The sequence below is a fragment of the Enoplosus armatus genome, chromosome 8 (genome assembly GCF_043641665.1).
Source record: "Enoplosus armatus isolate fEnoArm2 chromosome 8, fEnoArm2.hap1, whole genome shotgun sequence".
Classification (NCBI taxonomy): domain Eukaryota; kingdom Metazoa; phylum Chordata; class Actinopteri; order Centrarchiformes; family Enoplosidae; genus Enoplosus; species Enoplosus armatus.
The window spans coordinates 2,822,809-2,848,966 of record NC_092187.1 but is presented as its reverse complement, the minus strand read 5'-3'; the positions used below and the strand labels follow the sequence as shown (position 1 = coordinate 2,848,966).

Here is a 26,158-nt window from a genome sequence, read left to right as displayed (position 1 = left end):
TTGCATTCCTGGAGAGAGAGAGAGAGAGCGAGAGAGATCCCTGCCCCTTCCTCCTCCTTCCTCTCTTCCCTCCTGGTCTCCCAGCCGGCGGCGGCAGAGAGGGAGTTTTAACTCGGGCTGCAGATGCGGGGAACAGGGCAGCAGAGTGACAGAGACGCTGGTAGTCCGTAGGGAAGTTGTGGAGAGGAGGCTCGCTGCAAAATTTAAACGCACTCGAAGGAGTTTGGAGTTTGTTGTAGGACGCCCCGGGCGGTAAAAAAACAAAAATAGATTACATTTTTTTTTTTTTTTTTTCTTTTTTAGGAAAGTTTACTTTTTTGGGTTACATCCGTGTTTGTGGTCATGGGCTCCCAGCGGACACTCCGGGCCGGCCGGGCAGCGCTGCTGCTGGCGGGGCTGCTCGTGGCTCTGTGGCAGCGGTGCGCCGCGAGTTGCCCGGAGAAAGACTTGGAGGACAGGGAGGAGGAGGCCAACATAGTTTTGACCGGCACCGTGGACGAAATCATCAACATGGACCCGGTGCACAACACCTACTCTTGCAAGGTAAGTGCTGCGAGTGCTCCTTTCTGGGGCGATCGAGTCGAGCGTCCGCGGGAGTGCGCTGCTTCGAGGAAAAGACACCTGCTCCTTGCACGGAAACTACTATAACAGGTCTTATGTGGACTTTCAGAAGACACTTCGTTACTTAGCTGATGGAAGCCGTTTGCACCAAACGTGTGTTCCAAATCTTTCAAATGTACCAACATTTTTTTTTTTTATTTCCACTCACCAATTACATAGCTACAAGGGAGGCCTAACCGACCATGTAATCATTCCAAACATGCTGCGGTAGGACACTGGCCCCTCACCGGCCCCTTGCTGGAGCTCCGGTCATAAATGTTGAAAACATGCAACTTCATTTGCCGGAGGCCGCAAAGATGATATGCTGAATTTATTCATTCTGCTTTATTCTGTGGCATTGCTGACAAATGCCACCGCTTTGTATCCCAAACTAGAGGTTTGAGACTTGTGGCTGTAAAGTGATGGAAAAAAAAAAAAAAAAAAGGTACATAAAATGCAATGAGAAGCACTTAAAACATCCAAAATAGTATAGTGATCAGTGAGGATGTGGTTATTAGATTGTAAGAGACAATAACCAGTGGAGAGAATTGACAAGTGCTGCAAGGTGTGCCCAAAGCAATAAAGATATGTAGTTATGCCTTACATTGTCATGCCTCACTCATGTGAAACCTGTGCGTGGTAGCCCTGAAACTGTGCGTTTCTTACTAATAGTTTACGTAATAGCACATGATGAAGAAAAAAAACAAAAAAAAAAACAGTTCCCCAAATAAGATCAGTCAGGAAGCAGCCTTCCTCCCTCCTCATTCCATGGCCATTCATTGTGAAACTTTTGCACCACCATGGACTTGTGGTAGACCACTCTATCTGAAATAAACAAGTTGTGTTTGGTCAGCTCTGGCTGTTCTTTTCCTCAGTCCCCGCCGGCTTCCCGTCTCACGCTGGACGAGCGGAGTAGATTAGAGACACACGGCTCTCCTTCTGGAGACAGAAACCACCATAAAGTGCTGAAACGAGACAAGACAGCTAACATGTAGCGGAAGGGGTGAGATTTCCCATGACTGGTCACAAAGCAGTCCTTGCCGCGCTTCCTGTGATGCACGTCTATCGGGGGCATGCAGGGCAAATTCTGTATCTGGCTCTTTTATATGAGATTTATTCAAGTAGAAATAATCACTTAAGGATTACTGTTATTAATACATGCGTTTAACATTAAGCGAGGGAAACCAACTGATTCAGATGGCCCAGAGCTGGACAGGTACCCCAAATCCCTATTAGCACCCGTGTACATGCTGAAAATATGATGTAAAACGTGTGCTGTCTTTCTGTGTTCGTTCGGCTAAAGGTCAGGGTTTGGCGCTACTTGAAAGGGAAGTCCGACGTCAGCCACGAAATTCTCCTGGATGGCGGCAACAAGTTGATGATCGGCGGCTTTGGCAACCCTGGGATCTGCGACAACCAGGTAGCCACGGGGGACACTCGCATATTCTTTCTCAACCCTGCCCCGGAGTCCATGGGGCCAGAACACAAGAACGAACTTATGCTCAACTCAAGTCTGATGAGGATTACCCTGCGCAACCTGGAGGACGTAGAGCACTGCGTGGAAGGTAAGTAGCTAGTTTGCTGTGAATGGAATGAGACCTATCCCTTTGTGGGATGGAATAAACAGCACATGTTGTCTAAAAAAGTCAATTTGCTGCGACTTATTTTGATATTGTGTGTTACCTGGGAGAAATGCAGTGTAGTGTCCGTGCTGTGGTCTGAAGACTCACAGTAATTGTAAATCACTTATGGCAGTAAGGATTTCATACACCGACGGCTGCTGGAATTACATAGCCTCAGGCTCAGAGCGTCAAAGTCTCCCAGAACTCCATGAAACAAGGACACCTGAGTCATTTTAGGAGCTTTGTTGCCATGGTGAAGCCTCAGCCTTTCCCAATGTAGCCTTGAGGTGGGTGTGTCTGCTTAACACCTTAAGGACGCAGGTTGAGTGCTTGGTCCCGACCTTTGCACCTCGTAGCTGGGCCATTTTATTAAGTCATAGGTGAAACTGCTTAACACATACACATAACACACAATGTGGGAGCTTCACGGGGCAACACAGGTTCCCACACTTTTATGTTTAACTGGCTCACCACCATTTTAACTTCCCTGTGAAAAACCCCACAAAATTACTATTTAACTACACAGAGACAAAGACTCAGATCAAACTTGCCCACACATGAAAATGCTTTAAAAAAATTGTTTTCAAGGAGCTTTTCTATTTGGGATGAGCGATGTGTTTTAGATATTGTTGCTGTTTATTCTGTCGATTTTGCAAACCGGAACTTCAGCATGAAAAGGGTTAATTCAATCATTTTATTCATCTGAGTCCTTTTTTGGTTGAGAAGCAATTTGCCAGGGTCTTATGAGACGAACCGTACAACCATGACTAATACATTTCAGCATCTACCGTGACTGTGAGCCTGTAGCAGCCTGTGCCCCCATGCCAGTGAGCAGTGAGCTCGCTTCTGTGTAACCTTTACTGGCGCTTGACAATGTTGGCAGCTGTTCAAAGTTTGAATCTAACACTTAGACCTGGGAGCACCAGGGGGAAATGAATCAGAGCACGAATCACCTTGCTGAAGGCTTTCTGGGGCAATCACTGTTTCAGAGTTGTAGGGTCTATATTCTGGGTGCTTTCCTCTGAGCAGTTCTGGGTGGCAGGATGTTCCAATGGATGGAGCTTGTTTGCAGTGTTAAGTTGCATTTGGCACACACATAACTTCGTCTGTTTGTCTGTCCAGGCACGAAACACTGCACTGCTAACCTTTTTATTCAGCCCCCTTTTCTCCTTTTTGGACTCCTGTTGTGGAGAGGGGAGTTTCTTGGCTCTGACAAACTGTCTAGAATGTGCCCTTTTTGTTTCGGGCCTTTGTATTTGAATTGGGTTTACTTCACAAAACCTGATTTTCTCATATCACCTTACAGTCGAAGGGTTAGCGGTAAGGACGTACTTCAAGAAGTCATCAGGCAAAAGTTAGACAGAAATTGTGCTTTAAGACATCTGAAAGAACAAGAACAAGAACATTTTCATTGAGCTTCTTTTTCACTGACCATCCAATAAGTAATATCCTGGGACAATTGTCAGGTTCAGCCCCACCATGAAATCTGTATTTGTTTTTTGGGGAGTGAAATTGGCCCAGATAATTAACTGGCATGCCTCCATCCGGTAGAGAATGAGCTTTGAGGCTTGTTCCAGTGCAGAGTTTTAATTAAGAGAGTCAAGTCAGATCCCATCCGTTCTGTGCAACCACTACCCCGGAGACTGTGGGATGTTAGTGCAGCGGGACAAGACTCTACCTGCCGCAGTACTCATTGTACCCTCCTCTGCTTTCTCTTCATTCTTGACATTTTCGATAGCTAGGATAGACTCAGGAATGCCTGGCAGAGAGCTAGGTGGGGAGGCGCATTGTCTGAGATGGAAGAAAAAAGGCTTTGTGCGAGCTCCTTACCACCAAGAGTTTTGAGAGGGACACAGACGCGAAGGAAAATAAGATGAGTGATGTCGAATGTAGAAAAAACAGAGGAATGTTTTGTACATGTGAGAACGCGGAGCGTGAGGGATGTTGTGTTTGCTGTGCGCTGCATGAAGATAGATGCCCCTCAGGCATTACGTTTCGCACTCTTTCTACTCCTGTGCTCTTCGCACTGGGTGGTGGCACTTTAGGGCCACTCAGTTCATGTGCGGGATCACTTGGCTTACAGGCTTTCATCTGCCGGAGAGCGGCCCTCCCCGGAGGAGTGTTTACAAGATCTCAGTAAACACTTGCAATGCTGACCAGCTCTTGTACATAATACTTCCTGTGCAAAAGAATGCCCCCTTTTGTGTTTCCTGGTACCTTATCTTTGATTACTGACACCTGTGCCAGCATTTTCTGTGGTTAAATTAAGAAATTGAAATATCAAAAAAGTTCAACCCTTCAACTAAAAATGTACCACATCTGCATTGTTGAATTTACACCTCGCCAGGGCAGATAAGCTGGGGGCCTTTGGCAGAGAATGTCTTCCTTTGTTTGGTCCTCCAGGTGCCATTCAGTGAAATGTTACCCTAGTCAGTTGTGCTGTGCGGAAAGTTGACAGAATGTGTCAGAATCAAACAAGAGACATTTGCTGTGTCTTTGGAAACAAAAATGAAGTCATGGTTTTGTAAAAGTGGATGAAGGGGGGGGGGGGGGGGGGGGGGGATTCAAGGCTCAACAGAAAGCCTTGTCCTCCAGATTTTCTAAAGAGTTAAGAAGAATAAAATGGATTTGCTGTGTTTATTATCATTTCCATTTCGTTTGTTCCAATGCCGTGCTAATGAGAACAAAGAGAAAGGCGGAGGTGTTGGGGGTTTGGAAGAGAGGAAGCCCCCTTGATGGAGAAGTGTTGAGCGTACAGGGAGATCTTATCTGTCTTGCTCTGTTTATCAGCTGCTTTTGTTTCAGCTCTTGATGACTTGATGCCAGAGTCCTTCCCTCAAGGCCCTGATGAAGAACAGCAACAAAGGGCTGTTTCTTCCTTCTGTCTTGATCTCTTCCTCTCCTTCCCTGTTTCATCTGCCTCTTTTTAGAAGAGGAGAGATGAGCCAGTCAGAAGCCAGTGCATAGTCATGCAACAGCTGCATCAAAGATCCTTTCTTTGTCCCTTTGTGCTGCATCTATTTAAATACGTAACACTGAGTGCAGCTAGTGTGCTTCACTGGTTGGACAATCAAAAGTCCTTGTGGGATGGTAATGAGCAGCGTTTTACTGCTCAACATACCACTGGCTCTTTATGATATGTGTGTACAGCAGTCCAGAGGCTCACTGGTAATGGGGTTAGCCAGGCTTGCTGAGAACATGATGGGGGTCCTGATTTGCCAGCAGGTGGTCTTGCTTAATGATGGGCGAGCAGACAGTCTTGTGGAATGCTCCTCGGGGTGGGTGGGATGTGGGATGACTGTTTAAGCCCCCCCCCCCTCCTCCTCCAGTGCTCCTCCAGTGAATGAGCCTCGGCCTCATGGAAAACTTAAACCTTTTTTCCCACTGTTTGTGCAAGGAGGAGGCCCGGAATCGGCTGGAATTCCTAACCTGCACAAGCTCCTACCTGGCTGCCTCCTCCCTCCTCACCTTCGTGATATGTGAGCAGATACTGATAGAATGATAACAGCACAATGGACAGGAGGGAATGCTTCAATTTTTAGCCATGCTGCCAATCATCCACAGGGCAGTTGACACCCTTGTTTCGAGATCAATTAAAAATGTACTGAAAAATGCCGGGGTCCGTTAATCAGTGACTGAAGGGAAGATACTCATGGGATGTTGAGAGTATGTTGATACGTCAGCCCAGGTTTAGTTAGCTGAGATATAATGTGCCTCATGCTCCTATTTCATGGTCTAAACAGTAGCCCCTCTCATTTAATATATGGCTCTATATGACTTCTTCTACCTGAAGTAGCGCCTCTGCGGTTAGCGGAGGTAGTCTTTATTCCGGGTGAGGTGGTCCACCTTTCCTATAAAACACTCTGGGAAATCTTGCAGCAAGTTTTCTGCCCTATAATTTAAATATCAAGCTCCACTACCACCTGCTCATGTTTTAATCTTACCAAGAAATTCTAGAGGTGGATTAGAACATCTCTACTGCACAGTGAAACATGACAACCTACTATATATTTGACTTTCCCAGGTATGAAAACATATGGCTTGTGGGTAATTCCAAAGGGGAGATGGAGTTTATTTTATTGAGGCTCTGGAAAGTGTGTGAGAACACTACGCAGCCGCACCCAGGTGACTGAACTAAAGCACTGGGGTCTTTATCCAGTCCATATCTACACAAGCAGCCTTTTGTCTTCAGGGAGTCATGGGAAGTCAAGAAGACTGACTTTAAGGATTGGATTTTTCTCAGGGTCCTTGAATGGATTAGGCTATAGTCTAAGAGTGAGAGTTCATTTGCTTGCTGTAGAGCTTTTCTACATAGGTGTGCCTTTAGTAAATCTGTGTACCCTGTGCGGCTTATGTCAAAGCATTTATGCAGTGAAGTGAACAGAATTGGGCAAATAGAATAGGCTTGATGGAAGGCTTTGATGAAATAAGCAACAAAGGCTTGAAGGGAGAAACGTGACCAATGGACCTGTTTGCCAGCTAGCCCAGAGTCTCCAGAGTTATTGCACATTTTAGATTTTAATTAAAAATTGGGGAGCAAAGAGCCTGCTTGGCATAGCGATAAAGGACTTCGAAATGAAAAAGCCATGAAAGATGGAAAGAGAGCAAAGGAGGAACGGACCACTTAATCGCAGTCTGTTCACCTTGGCTTGTATCCCAGTCCGCACCAGGAGTGTATCACTCTCATGCTGATAAGAATCATAGATGGTATTGATAGTGCGCAAAGACACCTACATGTATTGACATGCCTGTCACTTCAATGAGATGTTAACATGCCCACAGCAGACATACTCTGTAACATCAAGCCTGCCTAAATGTGCTGTATATCTAAATTTATTGTTGTCATTGGTTAGTTTTACTTGCTCAATGCAAGAAGAGATTATTATATTCCCTTGATTTGGGAAATAAGTGTATAATGTCTCTTGTATAGCACTGAACCCTGCTGTTCTCCGTAGCTTGCCGCCCTAAGAGCAAAAAGATTTCGATGCTTGTGAAAGCCGAAACAGTATTTCTCGAACTGACTTGCACCTGGTCTCCAACACCATTTTCCTACTGTGGTTTCCTACTGTGGTCTCTCAATCAAAATTCATACTAAAATGCATCTTGATCAAGTCATTTAGTAAGTAATTTGATAGTTAACATGACAGTCTTTGACAAACAATGTTGTCCCAGTTAAGCTCTTCTTTAGTTTAGGAACAGGAAAGTGAACTGACCTGGGAGGATCTGGGCAGGGACTTGGATGTACAGTGATCCGGAAACCTCCCTCTTCTATCCCAGACATAAAGAGCTCAGAGCAGCAGTCTGCAAGAGATCTGGGCTCCCTCCGGGGAACTGGATCCGTGACAAAATTCTTGCTCCAAGACCGCATTTCTGTAGCAGGGCAGCTGCTGTGGCAAGTGTGGCTACTTACTGTCAACACGCCAAAAACATCAAGTTTAGAGAAAAGGGTTTTGGTGGGACACTAGGGGTATAGCAGAAGCCCTAATGTGATTTGTATTTAGGTCAGCTCAGCTGTCACTCCAGAGCGGCTCAGATTAAGAGAAAACAAGGGAAGAAAATGAAAAAGATTTTTTGCCCCGTAAATTCTTTTTTTTTGTAGGGTACATAAGGGACCTCTTTAATAGACGTTTCCTCTGGAAATAGTTTGACAAACTATAACTTTCACTTAGTGTGCTTGGTGGACTACTATAATAGAAAGCTGATGATTTAACATACCCAACACATGCTTAACTGCCTTTCATCAGCTGTTTCTTGATGGATGTGTTAACCTCCAGCAGTATGTCAGCATTTGCCAGCAGTATTTAAGATACTGTGATTTAACTTCTTTCAACAGAAATTTCAGGGTTGAGAGATAAGACCAGGACACTTTCCTTCACTTGAAGCAGACAGAGTAAAAATTGGAAGATGTTTTATGAAAATTGTCCGAAAGTTGGATAAAAACAGGAGGAACTTGGTTCAGAGGTTAATCACCTTCTGGATGTGGGCTGGACTGGACCCAATGCTGGTAAATTAGACATTTTTTCTGTTGTCTGGTGGTATGCACTTGTTATATGCCACTATCCATATGCATGGCAATGAGGCTACTTATATAATGCTGGTATCCTTGTTTCCAGGCTTCTATACTTATATCTGGACTGGTTTAAATGTCTGTTGTTTACTAATACTTTCAATAAAGACCCAGCCATGACAAGTTATGTTAAACCACCCTTAATACGCCCATGTGTGATTGTTGAACGTCTCTTGATATCAATATGCTGCTACAACAACCTCCACTCTTCTGGGCCGGCTTTCCTCAAGATTTTGGAACCTGGCTACAGGAACTTGCCCATTCAGCCAGAAGACCACTGTGATGTAGGGCGATGAAGCCCGGCTCACAGACAGCATTCCAGTCCATCCCAAAGGTGTTGAATTCAGAACTCAGGATTAGGGCTAGTTTTAGGGTTACGGTCTATTTTAAGGTTGGGTTGATGGTATCTAACTGTTGCAACAATGGAACTTTTAGTCACGTACATGAACATTGTTGTTGCTGAACACTGCTTTGAGTTTAAACCCATGCATTTCCTGATTTAACAGCATCCTCATTACAGTGCTGCAAATGCAGGAAGTAGGGGAGACTAACAACTGGGGGTCCCACGTTCATAAACAAATCACGGGATGTACTGGCTTTTCCTATGCTATTTTGCCCTTCGGACAACAGCCCAGTCTCCGTTGCTTCCTTTCCTCCCCCTCATCTGTCTCTCTGTCGATTGGTTGTCATGGTGAACCCAGGACGAACACCCCTCTCTCCCTTGTGACTTGTCCTCCATGTTTCCGTCTGTGTTTGCCATCATCTGTTTCTCTTTCTTCCTACTTTCAGGTGTCATCGTCAATCACATTCTCACATTCTGATGATGACCTGCACATGTGTCTGTCTGTTATCGTGTGTGTGTGTGTGTGTGTGTGTGGACGTATACTGTGCCTACAACATGTTTCTCTGAAGCACTTTTGTGGCAGGCAGGGCTGATATATGACAGTTTGCTGTCCCATCACATTTTGGGTTTTATTTCTCCATTTTTACCTTTAAAACACATTAAATTCTTCAATACTCTTTCGTTGCCCCACCCGTCCCACTGCTCCTGGCTGCCCTCTTCTCTATTCTCACAGTCGTCATCTTCCTCCTCCCAGTGTTCCACCTGTAATTAGACTGGAATCCCATGCCCTGTAAAGCTGTCATAGTCCTAACAACCAGGTGCAGTTTGCGCAGACCTGACACCAGCTTCTGACCTAATACCATGCACCTCTCTGCGTGTCGATCTCGGCTTTGAGAGTATGTAAAAAGCCAGTTAAAGGATTATGCAGGTTTATTAGAACATGTGTCTTTTTTCCTAATTTTAAAGGGGAGCTCCACCGATTTTACACATCAAAGTCTGTTTACAGGTCTTGGGGAGTACTACTGCATATGTGAAAAAAAGTTGTTTTTTGTGGCTGCTGGTAAAGTCTGGAAAATTACCTCAAGTGATGTCACTTGAGTCAGCGTGCGTTGGGGCTGAAGACTAAAAATGAAAAAAATCTGGGGGTGTTGATTTAGAACGAAGTAAGCTCACCAGACCTCTGTAGTCCTCTCCTCAGCTCTGCTGAAGGCTGGTGGCTCGAGGCTACATTAGCCGCTACTAGCATAACACAGCCAAATCCAATCAAGTTGCATTGTGGGTAAGGCGCTGAATAACGATGCTATCGCTCTAATTGTTTAAAAACTGTCCATCACGAGTCAACGAGTGGAACGCTAACGTGCATAGATGGAGTACTCTTTTAAATAAGGTCCGAGTTGTAAGAAGTTGTAAGCTATCCCTTAAGGTGTTCAGAAGATGCACTTATCTAAGCTGATAGCGGATAGGTGTCGTGTGCGTTGATCAGGGACGTTTTGACAGGACACTTGGCTGTTGATAGAAACATTCATGAGCTGCTATAGGAATTAAACCCAGAAGAGAGATTAGCACTCTGGAAATGTAATGCCATCTAAGATGTTAGAGTTTCCTTTGTTTTCTTGAGTTGTGGAATTCGTGATATGTGTTTCTTCTGACCAACCCTGAAGATGACAACTCTCCTGTGAGATGAAACCTCGTAGGAATCCACCCCTCCCCCTCCCCCGCTTGCCCTCCAGGCTGACAGATTTGTCTGGCTGGAGGGAGGCACTCAGCCTGCCCCTGTTGTTTTAGCCAACAATGGCAAGGACGTGATGGCTTTCAGAGACAAACAGAGATATCTGGCAGGGGATGTCTCACTAACTTGAGCATGTATCTGTACACACACACACACACGCACACACACACACACACACATACAGATATAGACGCGGACACAGACACACAGACTTTACTATCTACCCATCAGAATGAGACATAAACATAATGAAGCACGTGCCGTTGTATCTGTCTCCAAAGTAATGTATGACTGAAATCCCTTCTTCACAGGGTTGTTGTAATCAGTACACACAGAGAAGAGATGGTTCCACAAGGGGTTTTGGGGGTTGGGGTGGTAGTTCTACATTACCAATTAAAATGAAAATGAACAAATGGCAGCTCCATTTTGTGTAGAAAAAAAAAAAAGTAACAAAGCTGCATACTCTAATGCCTGCTACCTGAGTTCACGGACAGTCAACAGCTCATTGCATAACGGATATGATATGTGAATACAGTATAAGCTCGTTGCAATCAATGTCCAGAATCTGAGTCGTAAAATGTGAAATGACGTGATCGACCTCGTCAGGAGCCCAAGACACTTGGGATGAATCTTCCACTAGTTAGTCAAACGCTCAGAAGCAAATGCGTAATGTGAAACATACTTGCGCTGGCAAATGGAATCAGCATGCAGTAGGCTGTGGGCGAGCTGACATATATAAATATATAAATCAATTCAAGGACCTATAATGGATATGCTATAGGCTCTGAGACACGAGGAGCACACAGAGATACATGCTTAGCATTGATACTTCAGTTCAGAATTAAGACCCTACTACAATTGAGATATGTAGCATTCATTCATGTTTAATATTTTAGCATCATAGTGGTCATCTGTGGGTGGGTGTTTTTGGTACTGTATATCCTGCACGACCCATTTTGTTCACTGTCCAAGGGATGGAGTGAAACTACGACAAGGACAAATAGCTCTGCAGCAGAGAAAGTGTGACCGGTAAAATAGCTAGGGAGAAAGGGAAAGAAAGAGTCCAAGATTAAAGAGCATGAGTGATGGAGAGTCGGAAACAACCGGAGAAGGGCAGACCGGAGAAGAGGGGAAGGGGGGGGGGGTACGCCTTCATCGTTCTGAGGTTGCGGCAGACATCTCAAAACCTCGGCACATGAAACTGAAGGGACTGGCGGGATTACGTTTCGCTGTGATTGTGCCTTATGTGATTACATGTGACTAACAAACTTGATTGATTGATTGGTTGATATTTGCCAGACACTGTTTTTCTGTAATGTGGGTTGACTGTCCCTTTAAATGGCTCTCTTTTTATCACACTAGCAGCTACATGAAGCCTGGACCATCAAAGAATAATTAAAAATGTCCAGATTATCAGTATCGTCTCTTTCACTCTTGCACTGTACTGTGCCCCCCCCCCCCCCCCACACACACACACACACACAGAAAAGGGAAGCAGACTTGTAGAGAGTGCCATGAGGCAGCTTTCGGCATTTTCCAGCAGAAGCATGGCGCCTCAGAGAAGCTTGGCCTGAGGGAACAAGTTCTATCACAGACTGTGAGCTGTTGCCAGAAGTATGCCCAGATCAGCCTCTTCAAATTCCTCCTCATTGTCACTCTGAAGCCCCTTATCCTGTATTACTTAGACACTGTAGCGGTATTACCATACGGCACTGTCAGCCATTTTGAAATGCCCCCCCCAGTCCTCTTGTGACCATGGGAGCAAAAGCAACAACTACAAAAAAAAGTTTCTACATCCATCTTTCAGAGAGATGAATTTTTCCCCCCCTGCACTGTGAGTGGGTAGACGCATGCCCTGGAAGAGCACTTGAAGCCGACATGTTTGAGGGGGCTCTTAGAGAAATATATGAGCATTGAGATGGATGGAGGCGTTGAATGTGGAAAGTCTGGGTTTGCACTGTTGTCAGACAGGTTGTCAGAAATGAATTAGGCCGTCCTTTTTAGTCCGCGCTCAACAGGACACTGCAGGGTTTCTCCGTAAATGACAAAATAACATAAATCTTTCGTATCCAGCTATTAAAGTCGAGCTCAAAGAGTTACGCTGAAAGTCAAGCGCAAAAGCAACGTAGAAACGGTCGGAGACGGTGCAACCCTGTCTAAATTAAATTACTATGCTTTGCCAAATATGTTTAGGAGGAAATGCAATTGCCTGGATTGCGTTCACAGACAATGCTTTTGTACAAATCAATAACTTGACATTTCTGTATCTCAAAGAATTCATTGGGCGGAGGTTGAGGTGGATGGTCGGGTGTACACTGGACACCCCGACGACATCAGACGCTTCCTCTTGGATGCGTGCCTACGATCTGGCACCTGGTCGCTATGGTTTTATGCTACGGTCTCACACACTGACTCCATAGGACAGTTGATCGAATTCCAAAGGTCTTCTTATTAAACTTTAATTCCAGACCTCTATAAAAAAAAAATGTAGTTCTGGTCACAGGATTAGCAGTTATCTGCTGGTTTAGAACGTATCTGAGTATCTCGAAGACTACCTCGAGGTCACCAGTGCAGCGTTGCTCATTAAACACAGGACAAGTTCCAGCGTGCAAACTTCAAACTATTCAGCAAATGAGAAAATGTGACCACGTCATGTGTGTTGTTGGCTCCCTACAAATATTTGCTTTTGCTCTGTCTTAGATGAATGGAGCGAACATCTAAAGGAGCAGGAGGTGGAGCAAACTCATCTTTGGGGTGGATGTGAACTTGTACTTATTATGGATTTGATGTATTTCTGGTATCTCTGGAGTGTTTGTATTGAGTTTTTCTGGAGGTACAGTGATGTCCTCTGGATATAATTTCCTCTCTTTGAGGAGAAATTCTTTGAGAAATGTGGAATGGACCTCTGCCAACACAGACAACACCGATAATGATTTCCCTCATCCACACACGGTTGACCTTGATCAGGCTTCGGATACAAAATTCCCACTGGAATTCCCCTGGGTCGTTTTCGCTCTCATTCTGGCCCCGGCTGTGTTCAGGCTGGTGCAGGACTAACCTGTCTCCAGACATCCCATTCCAGTTAAAGAAGGGAAGAGTGAAAGGCTACAGGTCAGCCTCCAGTTAGCCTTTTACCTGAGGCCAAAGGGAGTGTGAATGGGTTAAGGGGTGAGATCGAGGTCAGACGTGTTCACACCGCCCAAAGAAATCCTTGACACATTCCCAGAGTGAGGATCAGGCAGAGATCCACATTCTTTTCCAACTAAGTAACAAAGAGTCACCGACTTATGAACGAACTTCCTCCCTGTAATTTATGAAGCACAGAGTTGCAACAGTGTTATGCATCAGCAAACATCTTTTCTCTGTTTGCGTTTTAAACTCTCCGAAAATTAGAACAAAAGCTGATCGCTGCCCGCGACTGTCTGAGCTCGACAAGTTTGCTGTATTGAAAATAACATGTGTGTGTACAAGTGTGTGTGTGTGTGTGTGTGTGTGCCCTTAAGTACGTCCACCCCCTTCCTCTTTTCATTGCTTTATTGGTTCTAAAGTGCCGCATTTGTTGCTCCCACTCAAGCCAAATCTCTTCCTTTGTCCCTGTGTGTGTTTCTGCATGTCTGTCTGTATGTCAGTCACTCTTAAACAGTCTGTTGTTCTCCATCTGTCTCTCTCTCTCTCTCTCTCTCTCAGTATGGCTCTCTCTTCCTCTGTTCAGTCTGTGCAGATTGAACTTGGTGGTTGCGATGCTAGCGGAATCTTGATCAGCTCCAATTTACATCGAGACAATGGTACGAGTTGAGAGGCGACTTTTCTCCTTTTTTTTCCTCTCATTTCCCCTCCTTGAACCCCCCCCCCCCCCCCCCCCCATCCCTCTTTCTTGTCCTCCCTTCTGCCTCTGTGTCTTTGCCAACAGCCCCCACCCTATCTCCTTTATTGTGTTTTTGGGAAGATGGGTGTCTTGAGAGACGGGAAATAAAGGATGGAGTGGAAGCCTCCTTGACAGTAGACTAAACTGAATGCTTCTGGACTTCATCTGTGCTCCTGAGGACACAGCCCTCCTGATAATGAACTCCACACACTTGTCAATGCATACACACACACACACACACACACACGCACACACACTCTCATGTGAAAGCCACAAACAAGCGTTTGATGGCACGGCCAGCCTTCTGTCGTGCTGTCTGCCTGTAATTTCTTCATGGCGTTGTGCATATATGACACGACACCGCACACAGTACTGTCACTTAACACAGGCTTCATTTGGCATCAGTTCTGGTGTCACATTCAGACAATCGCAACGCAAAAATACTGATCCTCTTTGACAGAACGCGCACCCTCACAAATAGCTCTGTGCACAAGCATATAGCATCTCAGATTTGACTAAGCGCTGCAAACTAAAACCGACTCGACGCGTTTGCACTAATTGCCTGTAAGAAGACAGTGAGGTGGAGAGGCCTGTCGGGCTGCATTTGCACTGTAAGAAAGCTGCATTCAAGGTCAGTTAAGTTTAAGCCGTGAATGTGGTTTTATTAAAAATGTGAACAGGCACATCCAGCATCGGGCAGTTATGTATAGTTGGGTACATTTTGAAACGTAGTAGTTTAGGCTCATTTGTCTTACCAGGGGTTGAAAGGAGTCTTGATATCAGTTTTGTCTCTGCGTGTCCAGTGAAAAGACTGATTGTGTGGATGTGATAGCGCAGTGCTAGAACTAGACGTGCGGTGGCTAAGTTGTCCAGAGTTGTCTCATTTGGACGTTAGCTTCTGCTGAGGTGCTGCGTGCATTCTGCGGGGGCCAATCAAGCAGCTGATGGTCAGTAAATAGCCTCCAAACCGCTGGCTGACTGCTTGTCAGACCACATTGTCATGATGATGCTGGGCTGGGAAACGAAAAGTAATCGATTACATCTTTGCAAGTAACTTGCCGAATGCTGTGGATGTCTACAGGTCTGTAGCACAGCGCATGTGTGGCCTGTTGTGACTGATACGACGCTCGGGAATAATTAAGCTATTTCAAAACAAAGAAATGACGGAGAGACCAGTGTATTACCACGCAAGCCACTAGAATAACAGAATTTGGATTGTTATTTGCTTTACTTGGCTTGAGAACGAGACTTTTCAGCCGTTGGGTTTGAAATGTTCTGTCTACAGGCTGCAGAGTGAGTTATTACATTTCAGGAAAAATATCAGCATCTGCTCGAGAAATTGTTGGGTCGCTCTTAATCATCGAGAACGCCATCAACAGTTCTTGCACATCCTGTGGTCTGAGGAGCGAGGATCTTGCTGATTGCACCTAAATGAAGAAATGCCAAAAAAAGTGAGATCATTCTACTTGATTCAGTGCAATCGTAGCTGAGAAAGTCTGTGAAACATAAGGTTTTTGAATAAATCCACCACGTTTTATCAAAATTGAACACAGTGGAGTTGCGTATTTTGTAGTAGAGCAGTAGTGTCACTGTGACTTGACTTGACGCCTGATGTGTAACTAACGTTATCCCTCAATTTAAAATCATAACTGATAGGAAGGCTGGCCACCAAGACACGGGGGGGCCCCCATCTGTGGGCCAAGAGACGTTGTGCTTCAGGGTTTACAGCCGGTGGATTACCTGCAGTCAGTCAAGGCCATTGTGTTTTGGATTCGCTCGCTTTAGCCCCGCCGTCACTCTTTTGAAGACGCCGAAATGAGATCCACCATGCAAATCACCTGGTTGATTTGAGATGAAGCGCCGGCAGTCCCGATAAAGGGCGACGCCCCCCCACCCCCACCCTCCCGATAACCGATAGAGTCTGAAGTTTATTAAAAAGCTCCTTTCCCAAGAGTGCCCTTTTTCCATTTTAGCTTTCATAATGGAGATGCGCAGGGTGTGATGACGCTGAGACGTGTGCACGCTCATGTGTCGTCCTGCTCCTTGTGTGTCTCAGTGTGTGTTCCTCTATATTGTGTGCACATCCGTTATTGTTGTGTGTGTTTGCGAATACACATGACTGAAGGGGAGCGGCAGCCTTTTTTTTTTCCTCTCAGGCTCCGGGGCAGAGTGCGAAACCTCCTGAGAGCGTTCAGACGACTTTTTTTAATTTCGCTTCTCTCCGCCGCCAGTCGGCTGAATTAACAGGAATTGAAATGTGCCGAGAAGAAAGAAGTTTTTCCATCAACGGCAAACTTCGAGACCAAACTGTTATCAGACTCGCTCATCTATTAAGCGTTGAAAGGGGGATTGAGTTCAGCTTGTGGGGGGAGTTTTTAAAAAAAAATGTATTTATTGTATCTGACGGCGCAGTGAGGATTGTGGAATACGCGCTCAGCGTTGGAGCAGATTATAAATGATCGCCCTCAGGCCACCGCCAGAGCTTCTCTTTTCAGATCAGTGTTGACAAAGGCTCAGAGGCCGACTTCTGGTGGGGAGTGGAGGCTTGGGGCTGGGGGGCTGGGGGGCCTTTGTTGTTGACTTCTTGTCTTTTTGAACCCTCCCCTCCCAACCACCTGTCTTCCATCATGGCAGATTATCAAAGCTCTGAAGTTGAGCTGAGCGTGCACACTCACCTGCTTCGGACTTTATATATATATATATATATATATATATATATATACATATATATATATATATATATATATGATATACACTGTTCCCCCCTTTTTGTTCTTGTGAGGTGAGTGGTATCAAAAATGTTTTGAAGGAAGGAGGAAGGGTTAATAAAAAGAATGACCCCCAGCTGTACGCCACCTTGGAGCAGCAACCTCAAGTTCATTGAAGGAGGAACAGTTGGGAGGAGAAAGGATTAAGGAGAGGGACCATGGCAGCGCGGAAGAATCAGGGTATTGTTGCTGCCTGCTCATCAAAGCGTAAAGCGAGTTCTGAAAGAGTGAAGGGGAAGGGGGGTATAATGGAGGTATACTTCTGTCCTTGCTGTCTGTCACACACACACACACACACACACACACAGTCCTTAAGTTTGAGCTAAAATGTTGTGTTGCTCTGAACTTGGCGATGCCAGACTCTTGTTCTACGTTCTCCTTCCATTTTGTCTCTACTATCTGGAGGAGGCTGAAAATGGTTTAAGCTGTTATTGCACACACATACACACACATTATGATATTTACGACAGCCTTAAAATTCATTCTGTAAGTCCAAAATCATGACCATAACCTTCTTGACATCTTAAAAGGGGAAACTAATGCGTTCGTCTTCTTTTTAGGGTCTTTGCTGCAGTGCATGTCCAGAGATCACCTGTCAATCAAGTGTGGTCAGCACTGTGATTTTCCTTCGACTGTTGAAGTTTTAACTTTGCACTTCTTCCGTTCAGCCATTGCGGTTGTCCTAACACAGCCACCCAGATCCTAAAAAAATAGGTCAATCCCAGTAGGTTTGCGCTGGGAGAGTCAGAAAGACCCACACACACACACACACACGCGCTCACCCAAGCACACTTCATCCTACCCATTCCGGGTTAGGGAGACAGGTTCTCATGTCGCCAGATTATTCACGGGGATTTCGTCCTAAATGAGGTGAAGTTATTGCTCTCTGTGAAGCGGGTCTTTCAGATGTCACTGCCAGGGCTTGAGCTGCTCTTTTTTGTTCCGCCTCCCTTTGTTGGCCTGCATGGCAGAGTAACCTGACCCCGGTCGTGACAGGCACTCAACTCCGAGAAAAAGCTATTTCTTTTTAGCAGTGACTTTAAGTTTCAAGGAACATTTATTCCAGTGAAGGTGTGTGCTTGGCTGTGCAACGCTGTCAAAGACTCTGAACTTTTGCACTTAACTTTCTACTCGTGATAATAGCTTTTTAGTGGTAAAATTAGAATCGAAAACAATTAGCCGCTGAGCTGATTGACTGAACATTAATTGAGTACATCTCTAATCTCAAGTCAGCTATCAAGCAAAAATGCATCCACCTGGTAGCTCCTGCGTCCCGAATCAGAAATACTTTATTGATCCCCGGGGGGAAATTGTGAAATTGTGAAATTGTGAGGGTTTACGTTCACGTTGGGATCCGTGAAGGAGTCATCAGCATTTCTCTGTTTCCTGATATTTTTTACAAAAGCTGCTAATTAACTGATAATGAAAGAAATGCCTGAAATCCGCCACCTTGTATCAGTTTGTTTTACAGAAAGTGGGAGGTAGAATAAAGGCACATGGCCAACTGGTGTTGGAAAGCATAAAAAAAAAACGAGACTCATGACATTTCCCAGTCAGCACAACTTAGCACTCACTTCCCACATTCTTCACCGAGTCCTCGGAGGAAGGGATTGCGTGTTGCTGTTGCGTAGCTCTGGGTATTTGCTCTTTCCAGGCCTGGCTGTCTGCCTCGCTGTGGGCCTGTGAGTTTGTGGAAGTGCTTGTGTGGTCACTCAGTAGTGCTGTAAATGCCTGCGTGCACAAACACCACCGCGCCACTTTGACGTCTGGACCGCAAGTTTGCTCAGCATTTGAAGACAGTAAAGTGAGACGGGACCCTGTGTGCGTGTTGGCGTGCGCGCGGCTCTATGCGCTCGGACAGCGTGTCACCGGGAAATGCACACAAACTCAGCTCCTCTGCTTCCAAACCCTCCGCTCCTCCTCAGTTGTCCTTCAGGTCCCCCTCCTGGCCTCCAAGTCATCCGCAAACACTGTCTAACATACTCGGTGGGGTGACTGTCAGCCCGCTGAGGAGGTTTGCGCAGGACTTATTATCAGTTCTCAATACACGTTCGGTCATTCAGATTCCTTCAGCTGAGCAGCGGGCCAAATGCAAACATCCCGGTTAATTTTTTCCATTCCAGATTTATCCACTTGCTTCATTCCTTTCCAACTTGGGAGCAACGACTCCTGTTCTGCTCCGTCGCTCACAGAGGACTGAAGCGTGAGGGGAATCATAGGGAGATGAGTGTTTGTGGGGCAGAGCCAGGCTACATTTGGAGTCCTTCTCTGACTGGGGGGAAGGGGGTGTGGTAGCTGTAGTTGGGGGCCTTCTCCTGCTGTTTGGCCTGCCCTTTTGTCTCCCTAATGACTTGGCCGCGTAAAGTTAGCCGCTCTATTCAGGAGGCATTAAGGGTCATTTTACCTGACGACGGCCATTTCCCCCCCCATCACTAGCCTGGGGGAAGGGAGATGTTTGAGAAGTTCCTCTCCACTGGGAAGCCACAGTGCCTTTGGAGAGCAGTATTAACCAGATTCCTAACCATATTTTACCTTATTACAGCTTTGTGAGAATGTGGCGGTGAAAGAAACACATCTACTTGCTCGGTTATCTGGTGTGTTAATGTGATAATGTGGCACTTTATTGCTCCTTTTGTGGACTTTTCTTTTCACTTGCCCCCCCCCCCCTCCTCCACATGGAGGCCAGAGGTCAGGGTTTAGTTGCGGCTGGTAGGGATTCACTGTCTTGCTTAAAGACACTTCAGCAGGGTAGATACTTGCAGACTCAGCCCTACGCTGCACCACTGCTTAGTATCCACTACGACTACTTCCAACTGCAGAACTTTGATTTAAATTTTGATTTTGAAATATATGTCAAACCCTGGAAGGGTTTAGCATCTCGTCCTTACCTTCACACAGACACTGAAAGCATCTGTTGTGCCAGGGACTCTGAAAGTGTCCTTATCAATCATGTTTAACCAACTTACAGGGACAATTATGGGACAAATGGACAGGCAGAGAAACATTTAGCTTTCAAAGTCCTGGCAGCAGCCCAGAAAGACATTGAATCTATTTAAGCGAGCTACTTAGACATATTGATTCACCCTCTATAAAATCCCCCAGATTCTTTTTGTAGTTGCTCGGTTTTCTCAATGTACATTGAACTAGCGAGCAGACATCCAGGCGGAGAGAGCATGAAGTCAGTGCAGCCACATTAACGTTTATAATTAGACTATAACCAAACGTTGAACCTTCCTGTTATGTAAGTCTAAATTGGAGTAGACCTAGCCTTGTGTCTTCAAACTTTGTGTCTTGTGGCTTCTGTAAGTGATTTGATTCTGTGCGTAAACCAAAGAGGTCACATTGTCAACTAGACAGAGAGAGATGTTTCTATATATATATATATATATATATATATATATATATATATATATGGGTAGCACGAGCACTAGCAGAGCCCAAACACATCACGTGAATTCATGTTATTGGGGAAACTGATTTAATACAAAACCCACATAAATGCTTTAATCAAACCACCCCCCCCTAAACTGGTTATTCACAGTGATCAGTGTATGAAGTCCACGTAAATGTACTGAGGGAGGGTTAAGACACTAGCATGAGCCTTCTCATTAGCATTCAGTTGCCAGCTTGTGGTTAAGTGCTCTAGTACCTGCTCGGTTGCTAAGGAATTGGCACTTAGGTAATGAAATGCCCATTGCTGACGGGGGCACTTGATTGTGCTGAGACTGAGAGAGTGGGGCCAAGAGAGAGGGGAATGGGAACTAGAGCGAGGGAAAGAGCTGGGGATGGGCCCAAGTGAGCATTAAGCACATAGCAGAGAGCTGGAGGAGAATAAGTGGCAAGGCTGCTGCTGCTGCTGGCACAGATCCATCATCTGAGGAAGGGTCTGGCTGGTCTACTTACAAAGCATTCCCTCCACAAGTCTGACCTCTCAAGAATGCACAGAGGGGCAGGTTGAAGGCTTTGCAGCGCATCGAGGGTTAAAATCCAACCTTTGATATTTTATATAATAATTCGTTTTTTTTTTTGTTGCCTGTTAGTAATTGCACCAGCAATAACACACTCCAGTGATAATATGACGAAGATCTGGGACATAGCTGAAAAGAAGTGTGATGAGGCAGAAACACAAGCAGTCAGACGATTGCCAAGTTCCCAGATCTCGGCAATGAAGTCGGTGACTGTCATTATTATCATAACTGAAGGAATAATGACCAAACAAAAAGGAAGATAAGACTCAAGATAAACTAGAACGTTCTTGACTTCAACCAACCCCTCACTGCCCTTCACATAAACGAAGGTTTGCTAACTTGCGCTTCAGCCAGTTTTCTTTTTTGTACCATCGGGCTGTCGTATTGAAAGATTGGCTTTTTGTTTTCCTTGTGCTGCTATTTCCCCTGTTCTCCTCTTCCTCTCTTCCTCTGCTTTCTTACATTTCTTTTCACTGCTTCAGAGAGCCCCACCCTTTTTTTTTTTTTTTTTTTTTCCAACCTCCACACTATACACAGTCACCTGAGTATGAAAAGCAGCACATACTCATTATCCTCAGAGCTTCCGCACCACTTTGGCTCCATTACCTTCAGGCCTCTATGACCTTTGCTCTTCCTTTTTGACCCCTGTCCTCATTCTTCCCAGCATTGTCCTGACCTCAACGTGACGCATCGACTACATTCACGCTGCAAAAACTAGCCAGACACGACGCGACTACTCTGTCACCTGCCTGCTCATTTATTATTAACCGCTTCTGTGGACACCGAGGCCTGACAGGCAGGTTGCGGTCTTTGATTATGTTCCTGCAATAAGTAACGGCTCGAGTTAACAATGAAACCTGAGGAGGCTATTTAGTCGAGTATCTGCGCCTCTGTTGACTTTTGGACATTTCTCAAATTCCTTCCTCCATTCATGTTTTGTGTGTATGTCGTCACGTGTCAGTGCACCGCTGGCCTTGTTCTGGTGTAACTTCCATACAGTGTATCCTGCCCTCAGATATAATGAGTGCATGGTCCTGCTATCATCCATCACTTGGCTATGTGGCATTGGGAAATTCTCTGAATTCTGTTTGAATGTTGACACATGTAGCTGCACTTAATGCTCATTGTCATTGCCAATTAATCGGACGGGAGACTGCCAAAAATAAGGGGACGTCTTTGGACTTTTTTTTTTTGTTGCTCAAACCCAGAGATTTTAAATGCAAAATGATATCAAAAAGGGAAAAGCAGCAAATTCGTCGATTCATTTTCTGTGATTAATCAACTAATGCCACTGATACATGAGTAATGTAAAAATCTTACCAGTTGTGCAGTAAACAAAAAATGGAGGTTAATACTTCAAGATGGCCGTTAGTTCAAACTTACAAATACATGTGGAACAAATACAGTTCCTTTCGCCCCCCAACCGTATCTTTTTCTTTCTGTTGTAATTGTTTGCCTCCTTTTAATTCCTAGACCTGTCATCAAACTACAGCGACTGTACTCTTGAGTTTGATTGATGATTTTCCTCTTTCATTTTCTGGAGCTGCCTGCTCAGCCCAACTTCAAATGCCAGGGGAGAAATTCATTGAAGTTGCATGCTCACTAAATTGCTACCTGCAACATGGAGGTCTTAACAAAAACCTGTGTTGTGGACACAGGTGTTTTCTTAGCAACAGAGGGGGGAGGAATGGGGATGAGGGTGTGAATGAGAGAAAAGGAGCATTATTGAGCCTGGAGATCTCTGAGATGATGGAATTGGCAGAGTCAGTCTTGTGCCAACAATAGACGACGAAGCAGCGTGATAAGGACATTGTGCAAACTGGATTGTGATTCTCAGGGTTAAGAACTCTGAATGGCTACATGGCGCCATTCACGACAGGCTTTTCCATTTTTTGTTTCAACACTCAAACATTACGCCAATATGAAGTTGTTGAGCATCTCCTTCCAACAACATGGGTTATCCATAAGCTCCCATTCAGGATCTCCACAAGATCCTGGAGTCTTGTTACAGGGTAAGATTGGCCACTGACATTGGGGTGACAAGACCTGTCTTGCAGTCGGCATTCCTGTTCAAGCCAAAGGTGTTGGATGGGGTCAGGGCTCTGCGCAGGCCAGTTTACTTCGCCCACACCAAACTTGGAAAACCATTTCTTATGGACCTTGCTTTGTACATGGAGGCTTGGCCATGTTGAAACAGGAAAGAGCCTTCCCAAACTGTTGCCACAAAGCACATTATTGTCTAAAATATCATCGTATGCTGTAGCATTAAGATTCCCCTTAATTTGAACTAAGGGCCCGAGCCCACCTTATGAAAAACAGCCTCAGACCAAAAGTAGGGTAAGTACGTGGACAGAGGAGTCCATATACTTTTGTCGCACCTCTCCCATGAGTGGCAAGAATAACAGCTGGAGGAAGGGAGGATCCTCAGGTGTGGGTTTACAGAGTCTGTTGTGATTGATCTGTTGGTGTGAACAAATCACACTTCATGTGACACTTTCTCCTGCAGGCTTTTCTTTACACATGACATTTGGTGATTATTTACAGTGGATGAAATCCTATTACTTTGTTTTGGGGAACATCTAATCGAAAGGTCAGTTTTGCATTCAAATGCCAAATAGAGTATTATTGTATGCACGCTGTGCCGTCCAGATTTACTAGACCCAGATAGCTGTTCTTGATTGGTCAAGCAGGCCTCCTCTCTGTAAACCATGCACCCAGCTTTAATGGCAGGAGCTCTCGGTTCACTTCTTTCCACTTCCAGTGTGTTACACCTGCTCACTCTGCAGTGGGAGGCAGCGTCTGAATTGAGGCTATTGTGATAAGTTGCCATGACTGAAGGTCGGAAACGCAGGTGCATTGACTCAGTGTTTGCTCATTTGGATTTGTCAATTGGTGGTGATAAGAAGCGAGGAGGGCTGGAGTGAGTGAGAGAGAGAGAGAGAGAGAGAGAGAGAGAGAGGTGAAAAACCTGTTCATTAAAAGAGCTTGCTAATGATTTACAGGAGTTTGAGAAATGCACTCAGCAGAGTTAGTGAGCTGAAACGAGGAACAGAGGGTGAATCACAACAGCCCTATTTGTCTGAGATTTCTGGAGGTCCATGTCCCAAATAGCATAATTATACACACAAGTTCAAACAGCCATTAGTGCTACAAAGCACCATGGACGCGATTCAAAGTTTTGTGGCGGCCGAGTTACATCTAAAGCCAGTGCGAAGATTGTAGCAGTGGCGTATTCACTGTGGAAAATGTGAAAAATCTGAGCAAAAGATTCATGCTCACTTTGAGGCTTTATTTCTCAAATTCATGTACAGAGTCAAGAAGGAAATGATGTTCAGCAATAAAATAGCAGAAAAAAAGTTCCTGGTAAGTTTTGCGATCAGTAAGACTGGGATACAGTGAACCACGACTTGAAACTAATGTGGGCCTAATGGGGGCCTAGCCCAGCTTCTGGCGCCCTTGCTCGGACAACACCTGACACACTCAGCCACCGCATCTTGCACAGTCGTGACGCTATCGTGTTGACAATATCTGTCCACAGACAGACGGACGGACATACAAACACCACACACAAGACTCACAAGGTGAAAACAATATCAGCCACACACTGCTGGTAAATATACCATTGAGGTATCTCACATAATAACATAAATAGACCAGAATGCAGTGCATCCACAACACATGTTGAGGACGGGGAACAGCTTGATCAGACACACCCCGCCGTTCATGAACTGCCTGACCAATTTTTATGGGAAGCAACGAGTTCATGCTAGTTTTTTGGGGATTGCAAAAGAGGGCTATCTGGGATTTGTAGAAAACAACAGCCTGGAGCGGTGGGTACACCAAATAATGTGACAGTTACAAAATACCTTCTGAAAAGCTTAAACATACTAACAAACAGATACATGTAGAGAAGTGTAAGAGACTGAAAAGTTTAGGGCAATTCCTTGTGTTCAAATAACCCATTAGAAACCATTGCTCAACATATAGATAACTATCTCTGCGTGTATAATGAAAAATCTTTAGAATGACTTGAAGACTACTCCTAACCCCAGCAGGTTAACGGAGTCAGATTCCTATTGGAAGGATAGCTCTCATGTCTAACGTCCTCCATAACCTTCTTTGCTCTGCAGCCCCCTTAACTCTGAGGCAGAAACATAAGCCTTTGACATCTGGTTATCATTTCTCAACATTTTAAATTGGATATTGGGATTAGCCTGGGCTAGCCATGTGTCCCTGGGCTCGCTGTTGATGTAACTGGATTGCTTTGGTTGTAGTGGGTAGAGAATCCCTCTTGACTTTCCCGGGGCTCATAAAGCAATCCCAGCACTTCCACTGCACAGTAATGAGCAGCTGCAGAGCTCAGGTTCAACCACGGGGGTTAAAGCCCAAAGCCAAAACGTCCACCACCACCACCAGCCTGGACCGTAGCCCAGACAGTAGAGCAGACTGCTGTCCAGTAAGCCCCCAGGCTACAAACACAAACCATTCAGTAGAACAAAAGACAAAACCAGCAAAACTAACGCTCATAAACCTCTTCAATTTCCCTCAGGTTTAGTCTTGTTTTTTTGTGAAAGTGAGGCATCTCATCTCCTGTCAGATTAGCCATCCCAGTTATCGATCATTCCACATCAGTTCTTTATGGGACCAGAGGGAGCTCTGCAACAGTATTCATGTGGTCTGTAATTTCATTGTGATCTTCATCTCTTTGCTAAAAAGTTATCTCTCTCTGGCATATTTTACTCAAAGCTCGGGTTCTTTTTGTGGAGTCAGAAAACGTAAGAATATAAACATTTTTCATCAGTTTGCAGATCATCTTTTTGCTTGGAGGAGCCGGAGTATTGCGATAGACGATGCAAGAAGATAGTGAGACAGAAAGTTTGCTTTTGTTCTTTTTCTAAGGGCTAAACACTTAATTCTTCTAAGCTTCACGAAGGCCTACGGGAAATATCCGCTCTCAGACACAGTGTTAGATCTCAGTTTATGATGTTCAGTACATTCCAGAAGTAAGTGTGTGATGAAAGTGTTCTAATTTACTCGTGGACCATTTTTTCCTGAAACTACTTCATCTACTGTGTGTTTACTTGGGTTAGTGATTTACCTCATTTGCCAAAATGGCTTTCAACCTCCAGAGAATGCACTTGAATGTGCTACATGCAACTGTGGAAAGATTAATTGTGGTTACAATAGCAAGCGTAA

At 45.0% G+C, this 26,158-nt stretch overlaps 1 protein-coding gene across 1 annotated transcript in view; it reads left to right on the top strand.

Moving 5' to 3' along the window:
• The first annotated feature begins 342 nt into the window (after positions 1-342).
• Positions 343-26,158, top strand: part of agrn (agrin) — a 235,893-nt gene continuing 210,077 nt past the window's right edge. Inside the window, exons 1-2 of the mRNA XM_070910328.1 lie at positions 343-543; positions 1,904-2,165. Of these exons, the coding sequence (XP_070766429.1) occupies positions 343-543; positions 1,904-2,165 (463 nt within the window). The remainder of the gene's footprint in view (positions 544-1,903; positions 2,166-26,158) is intronic.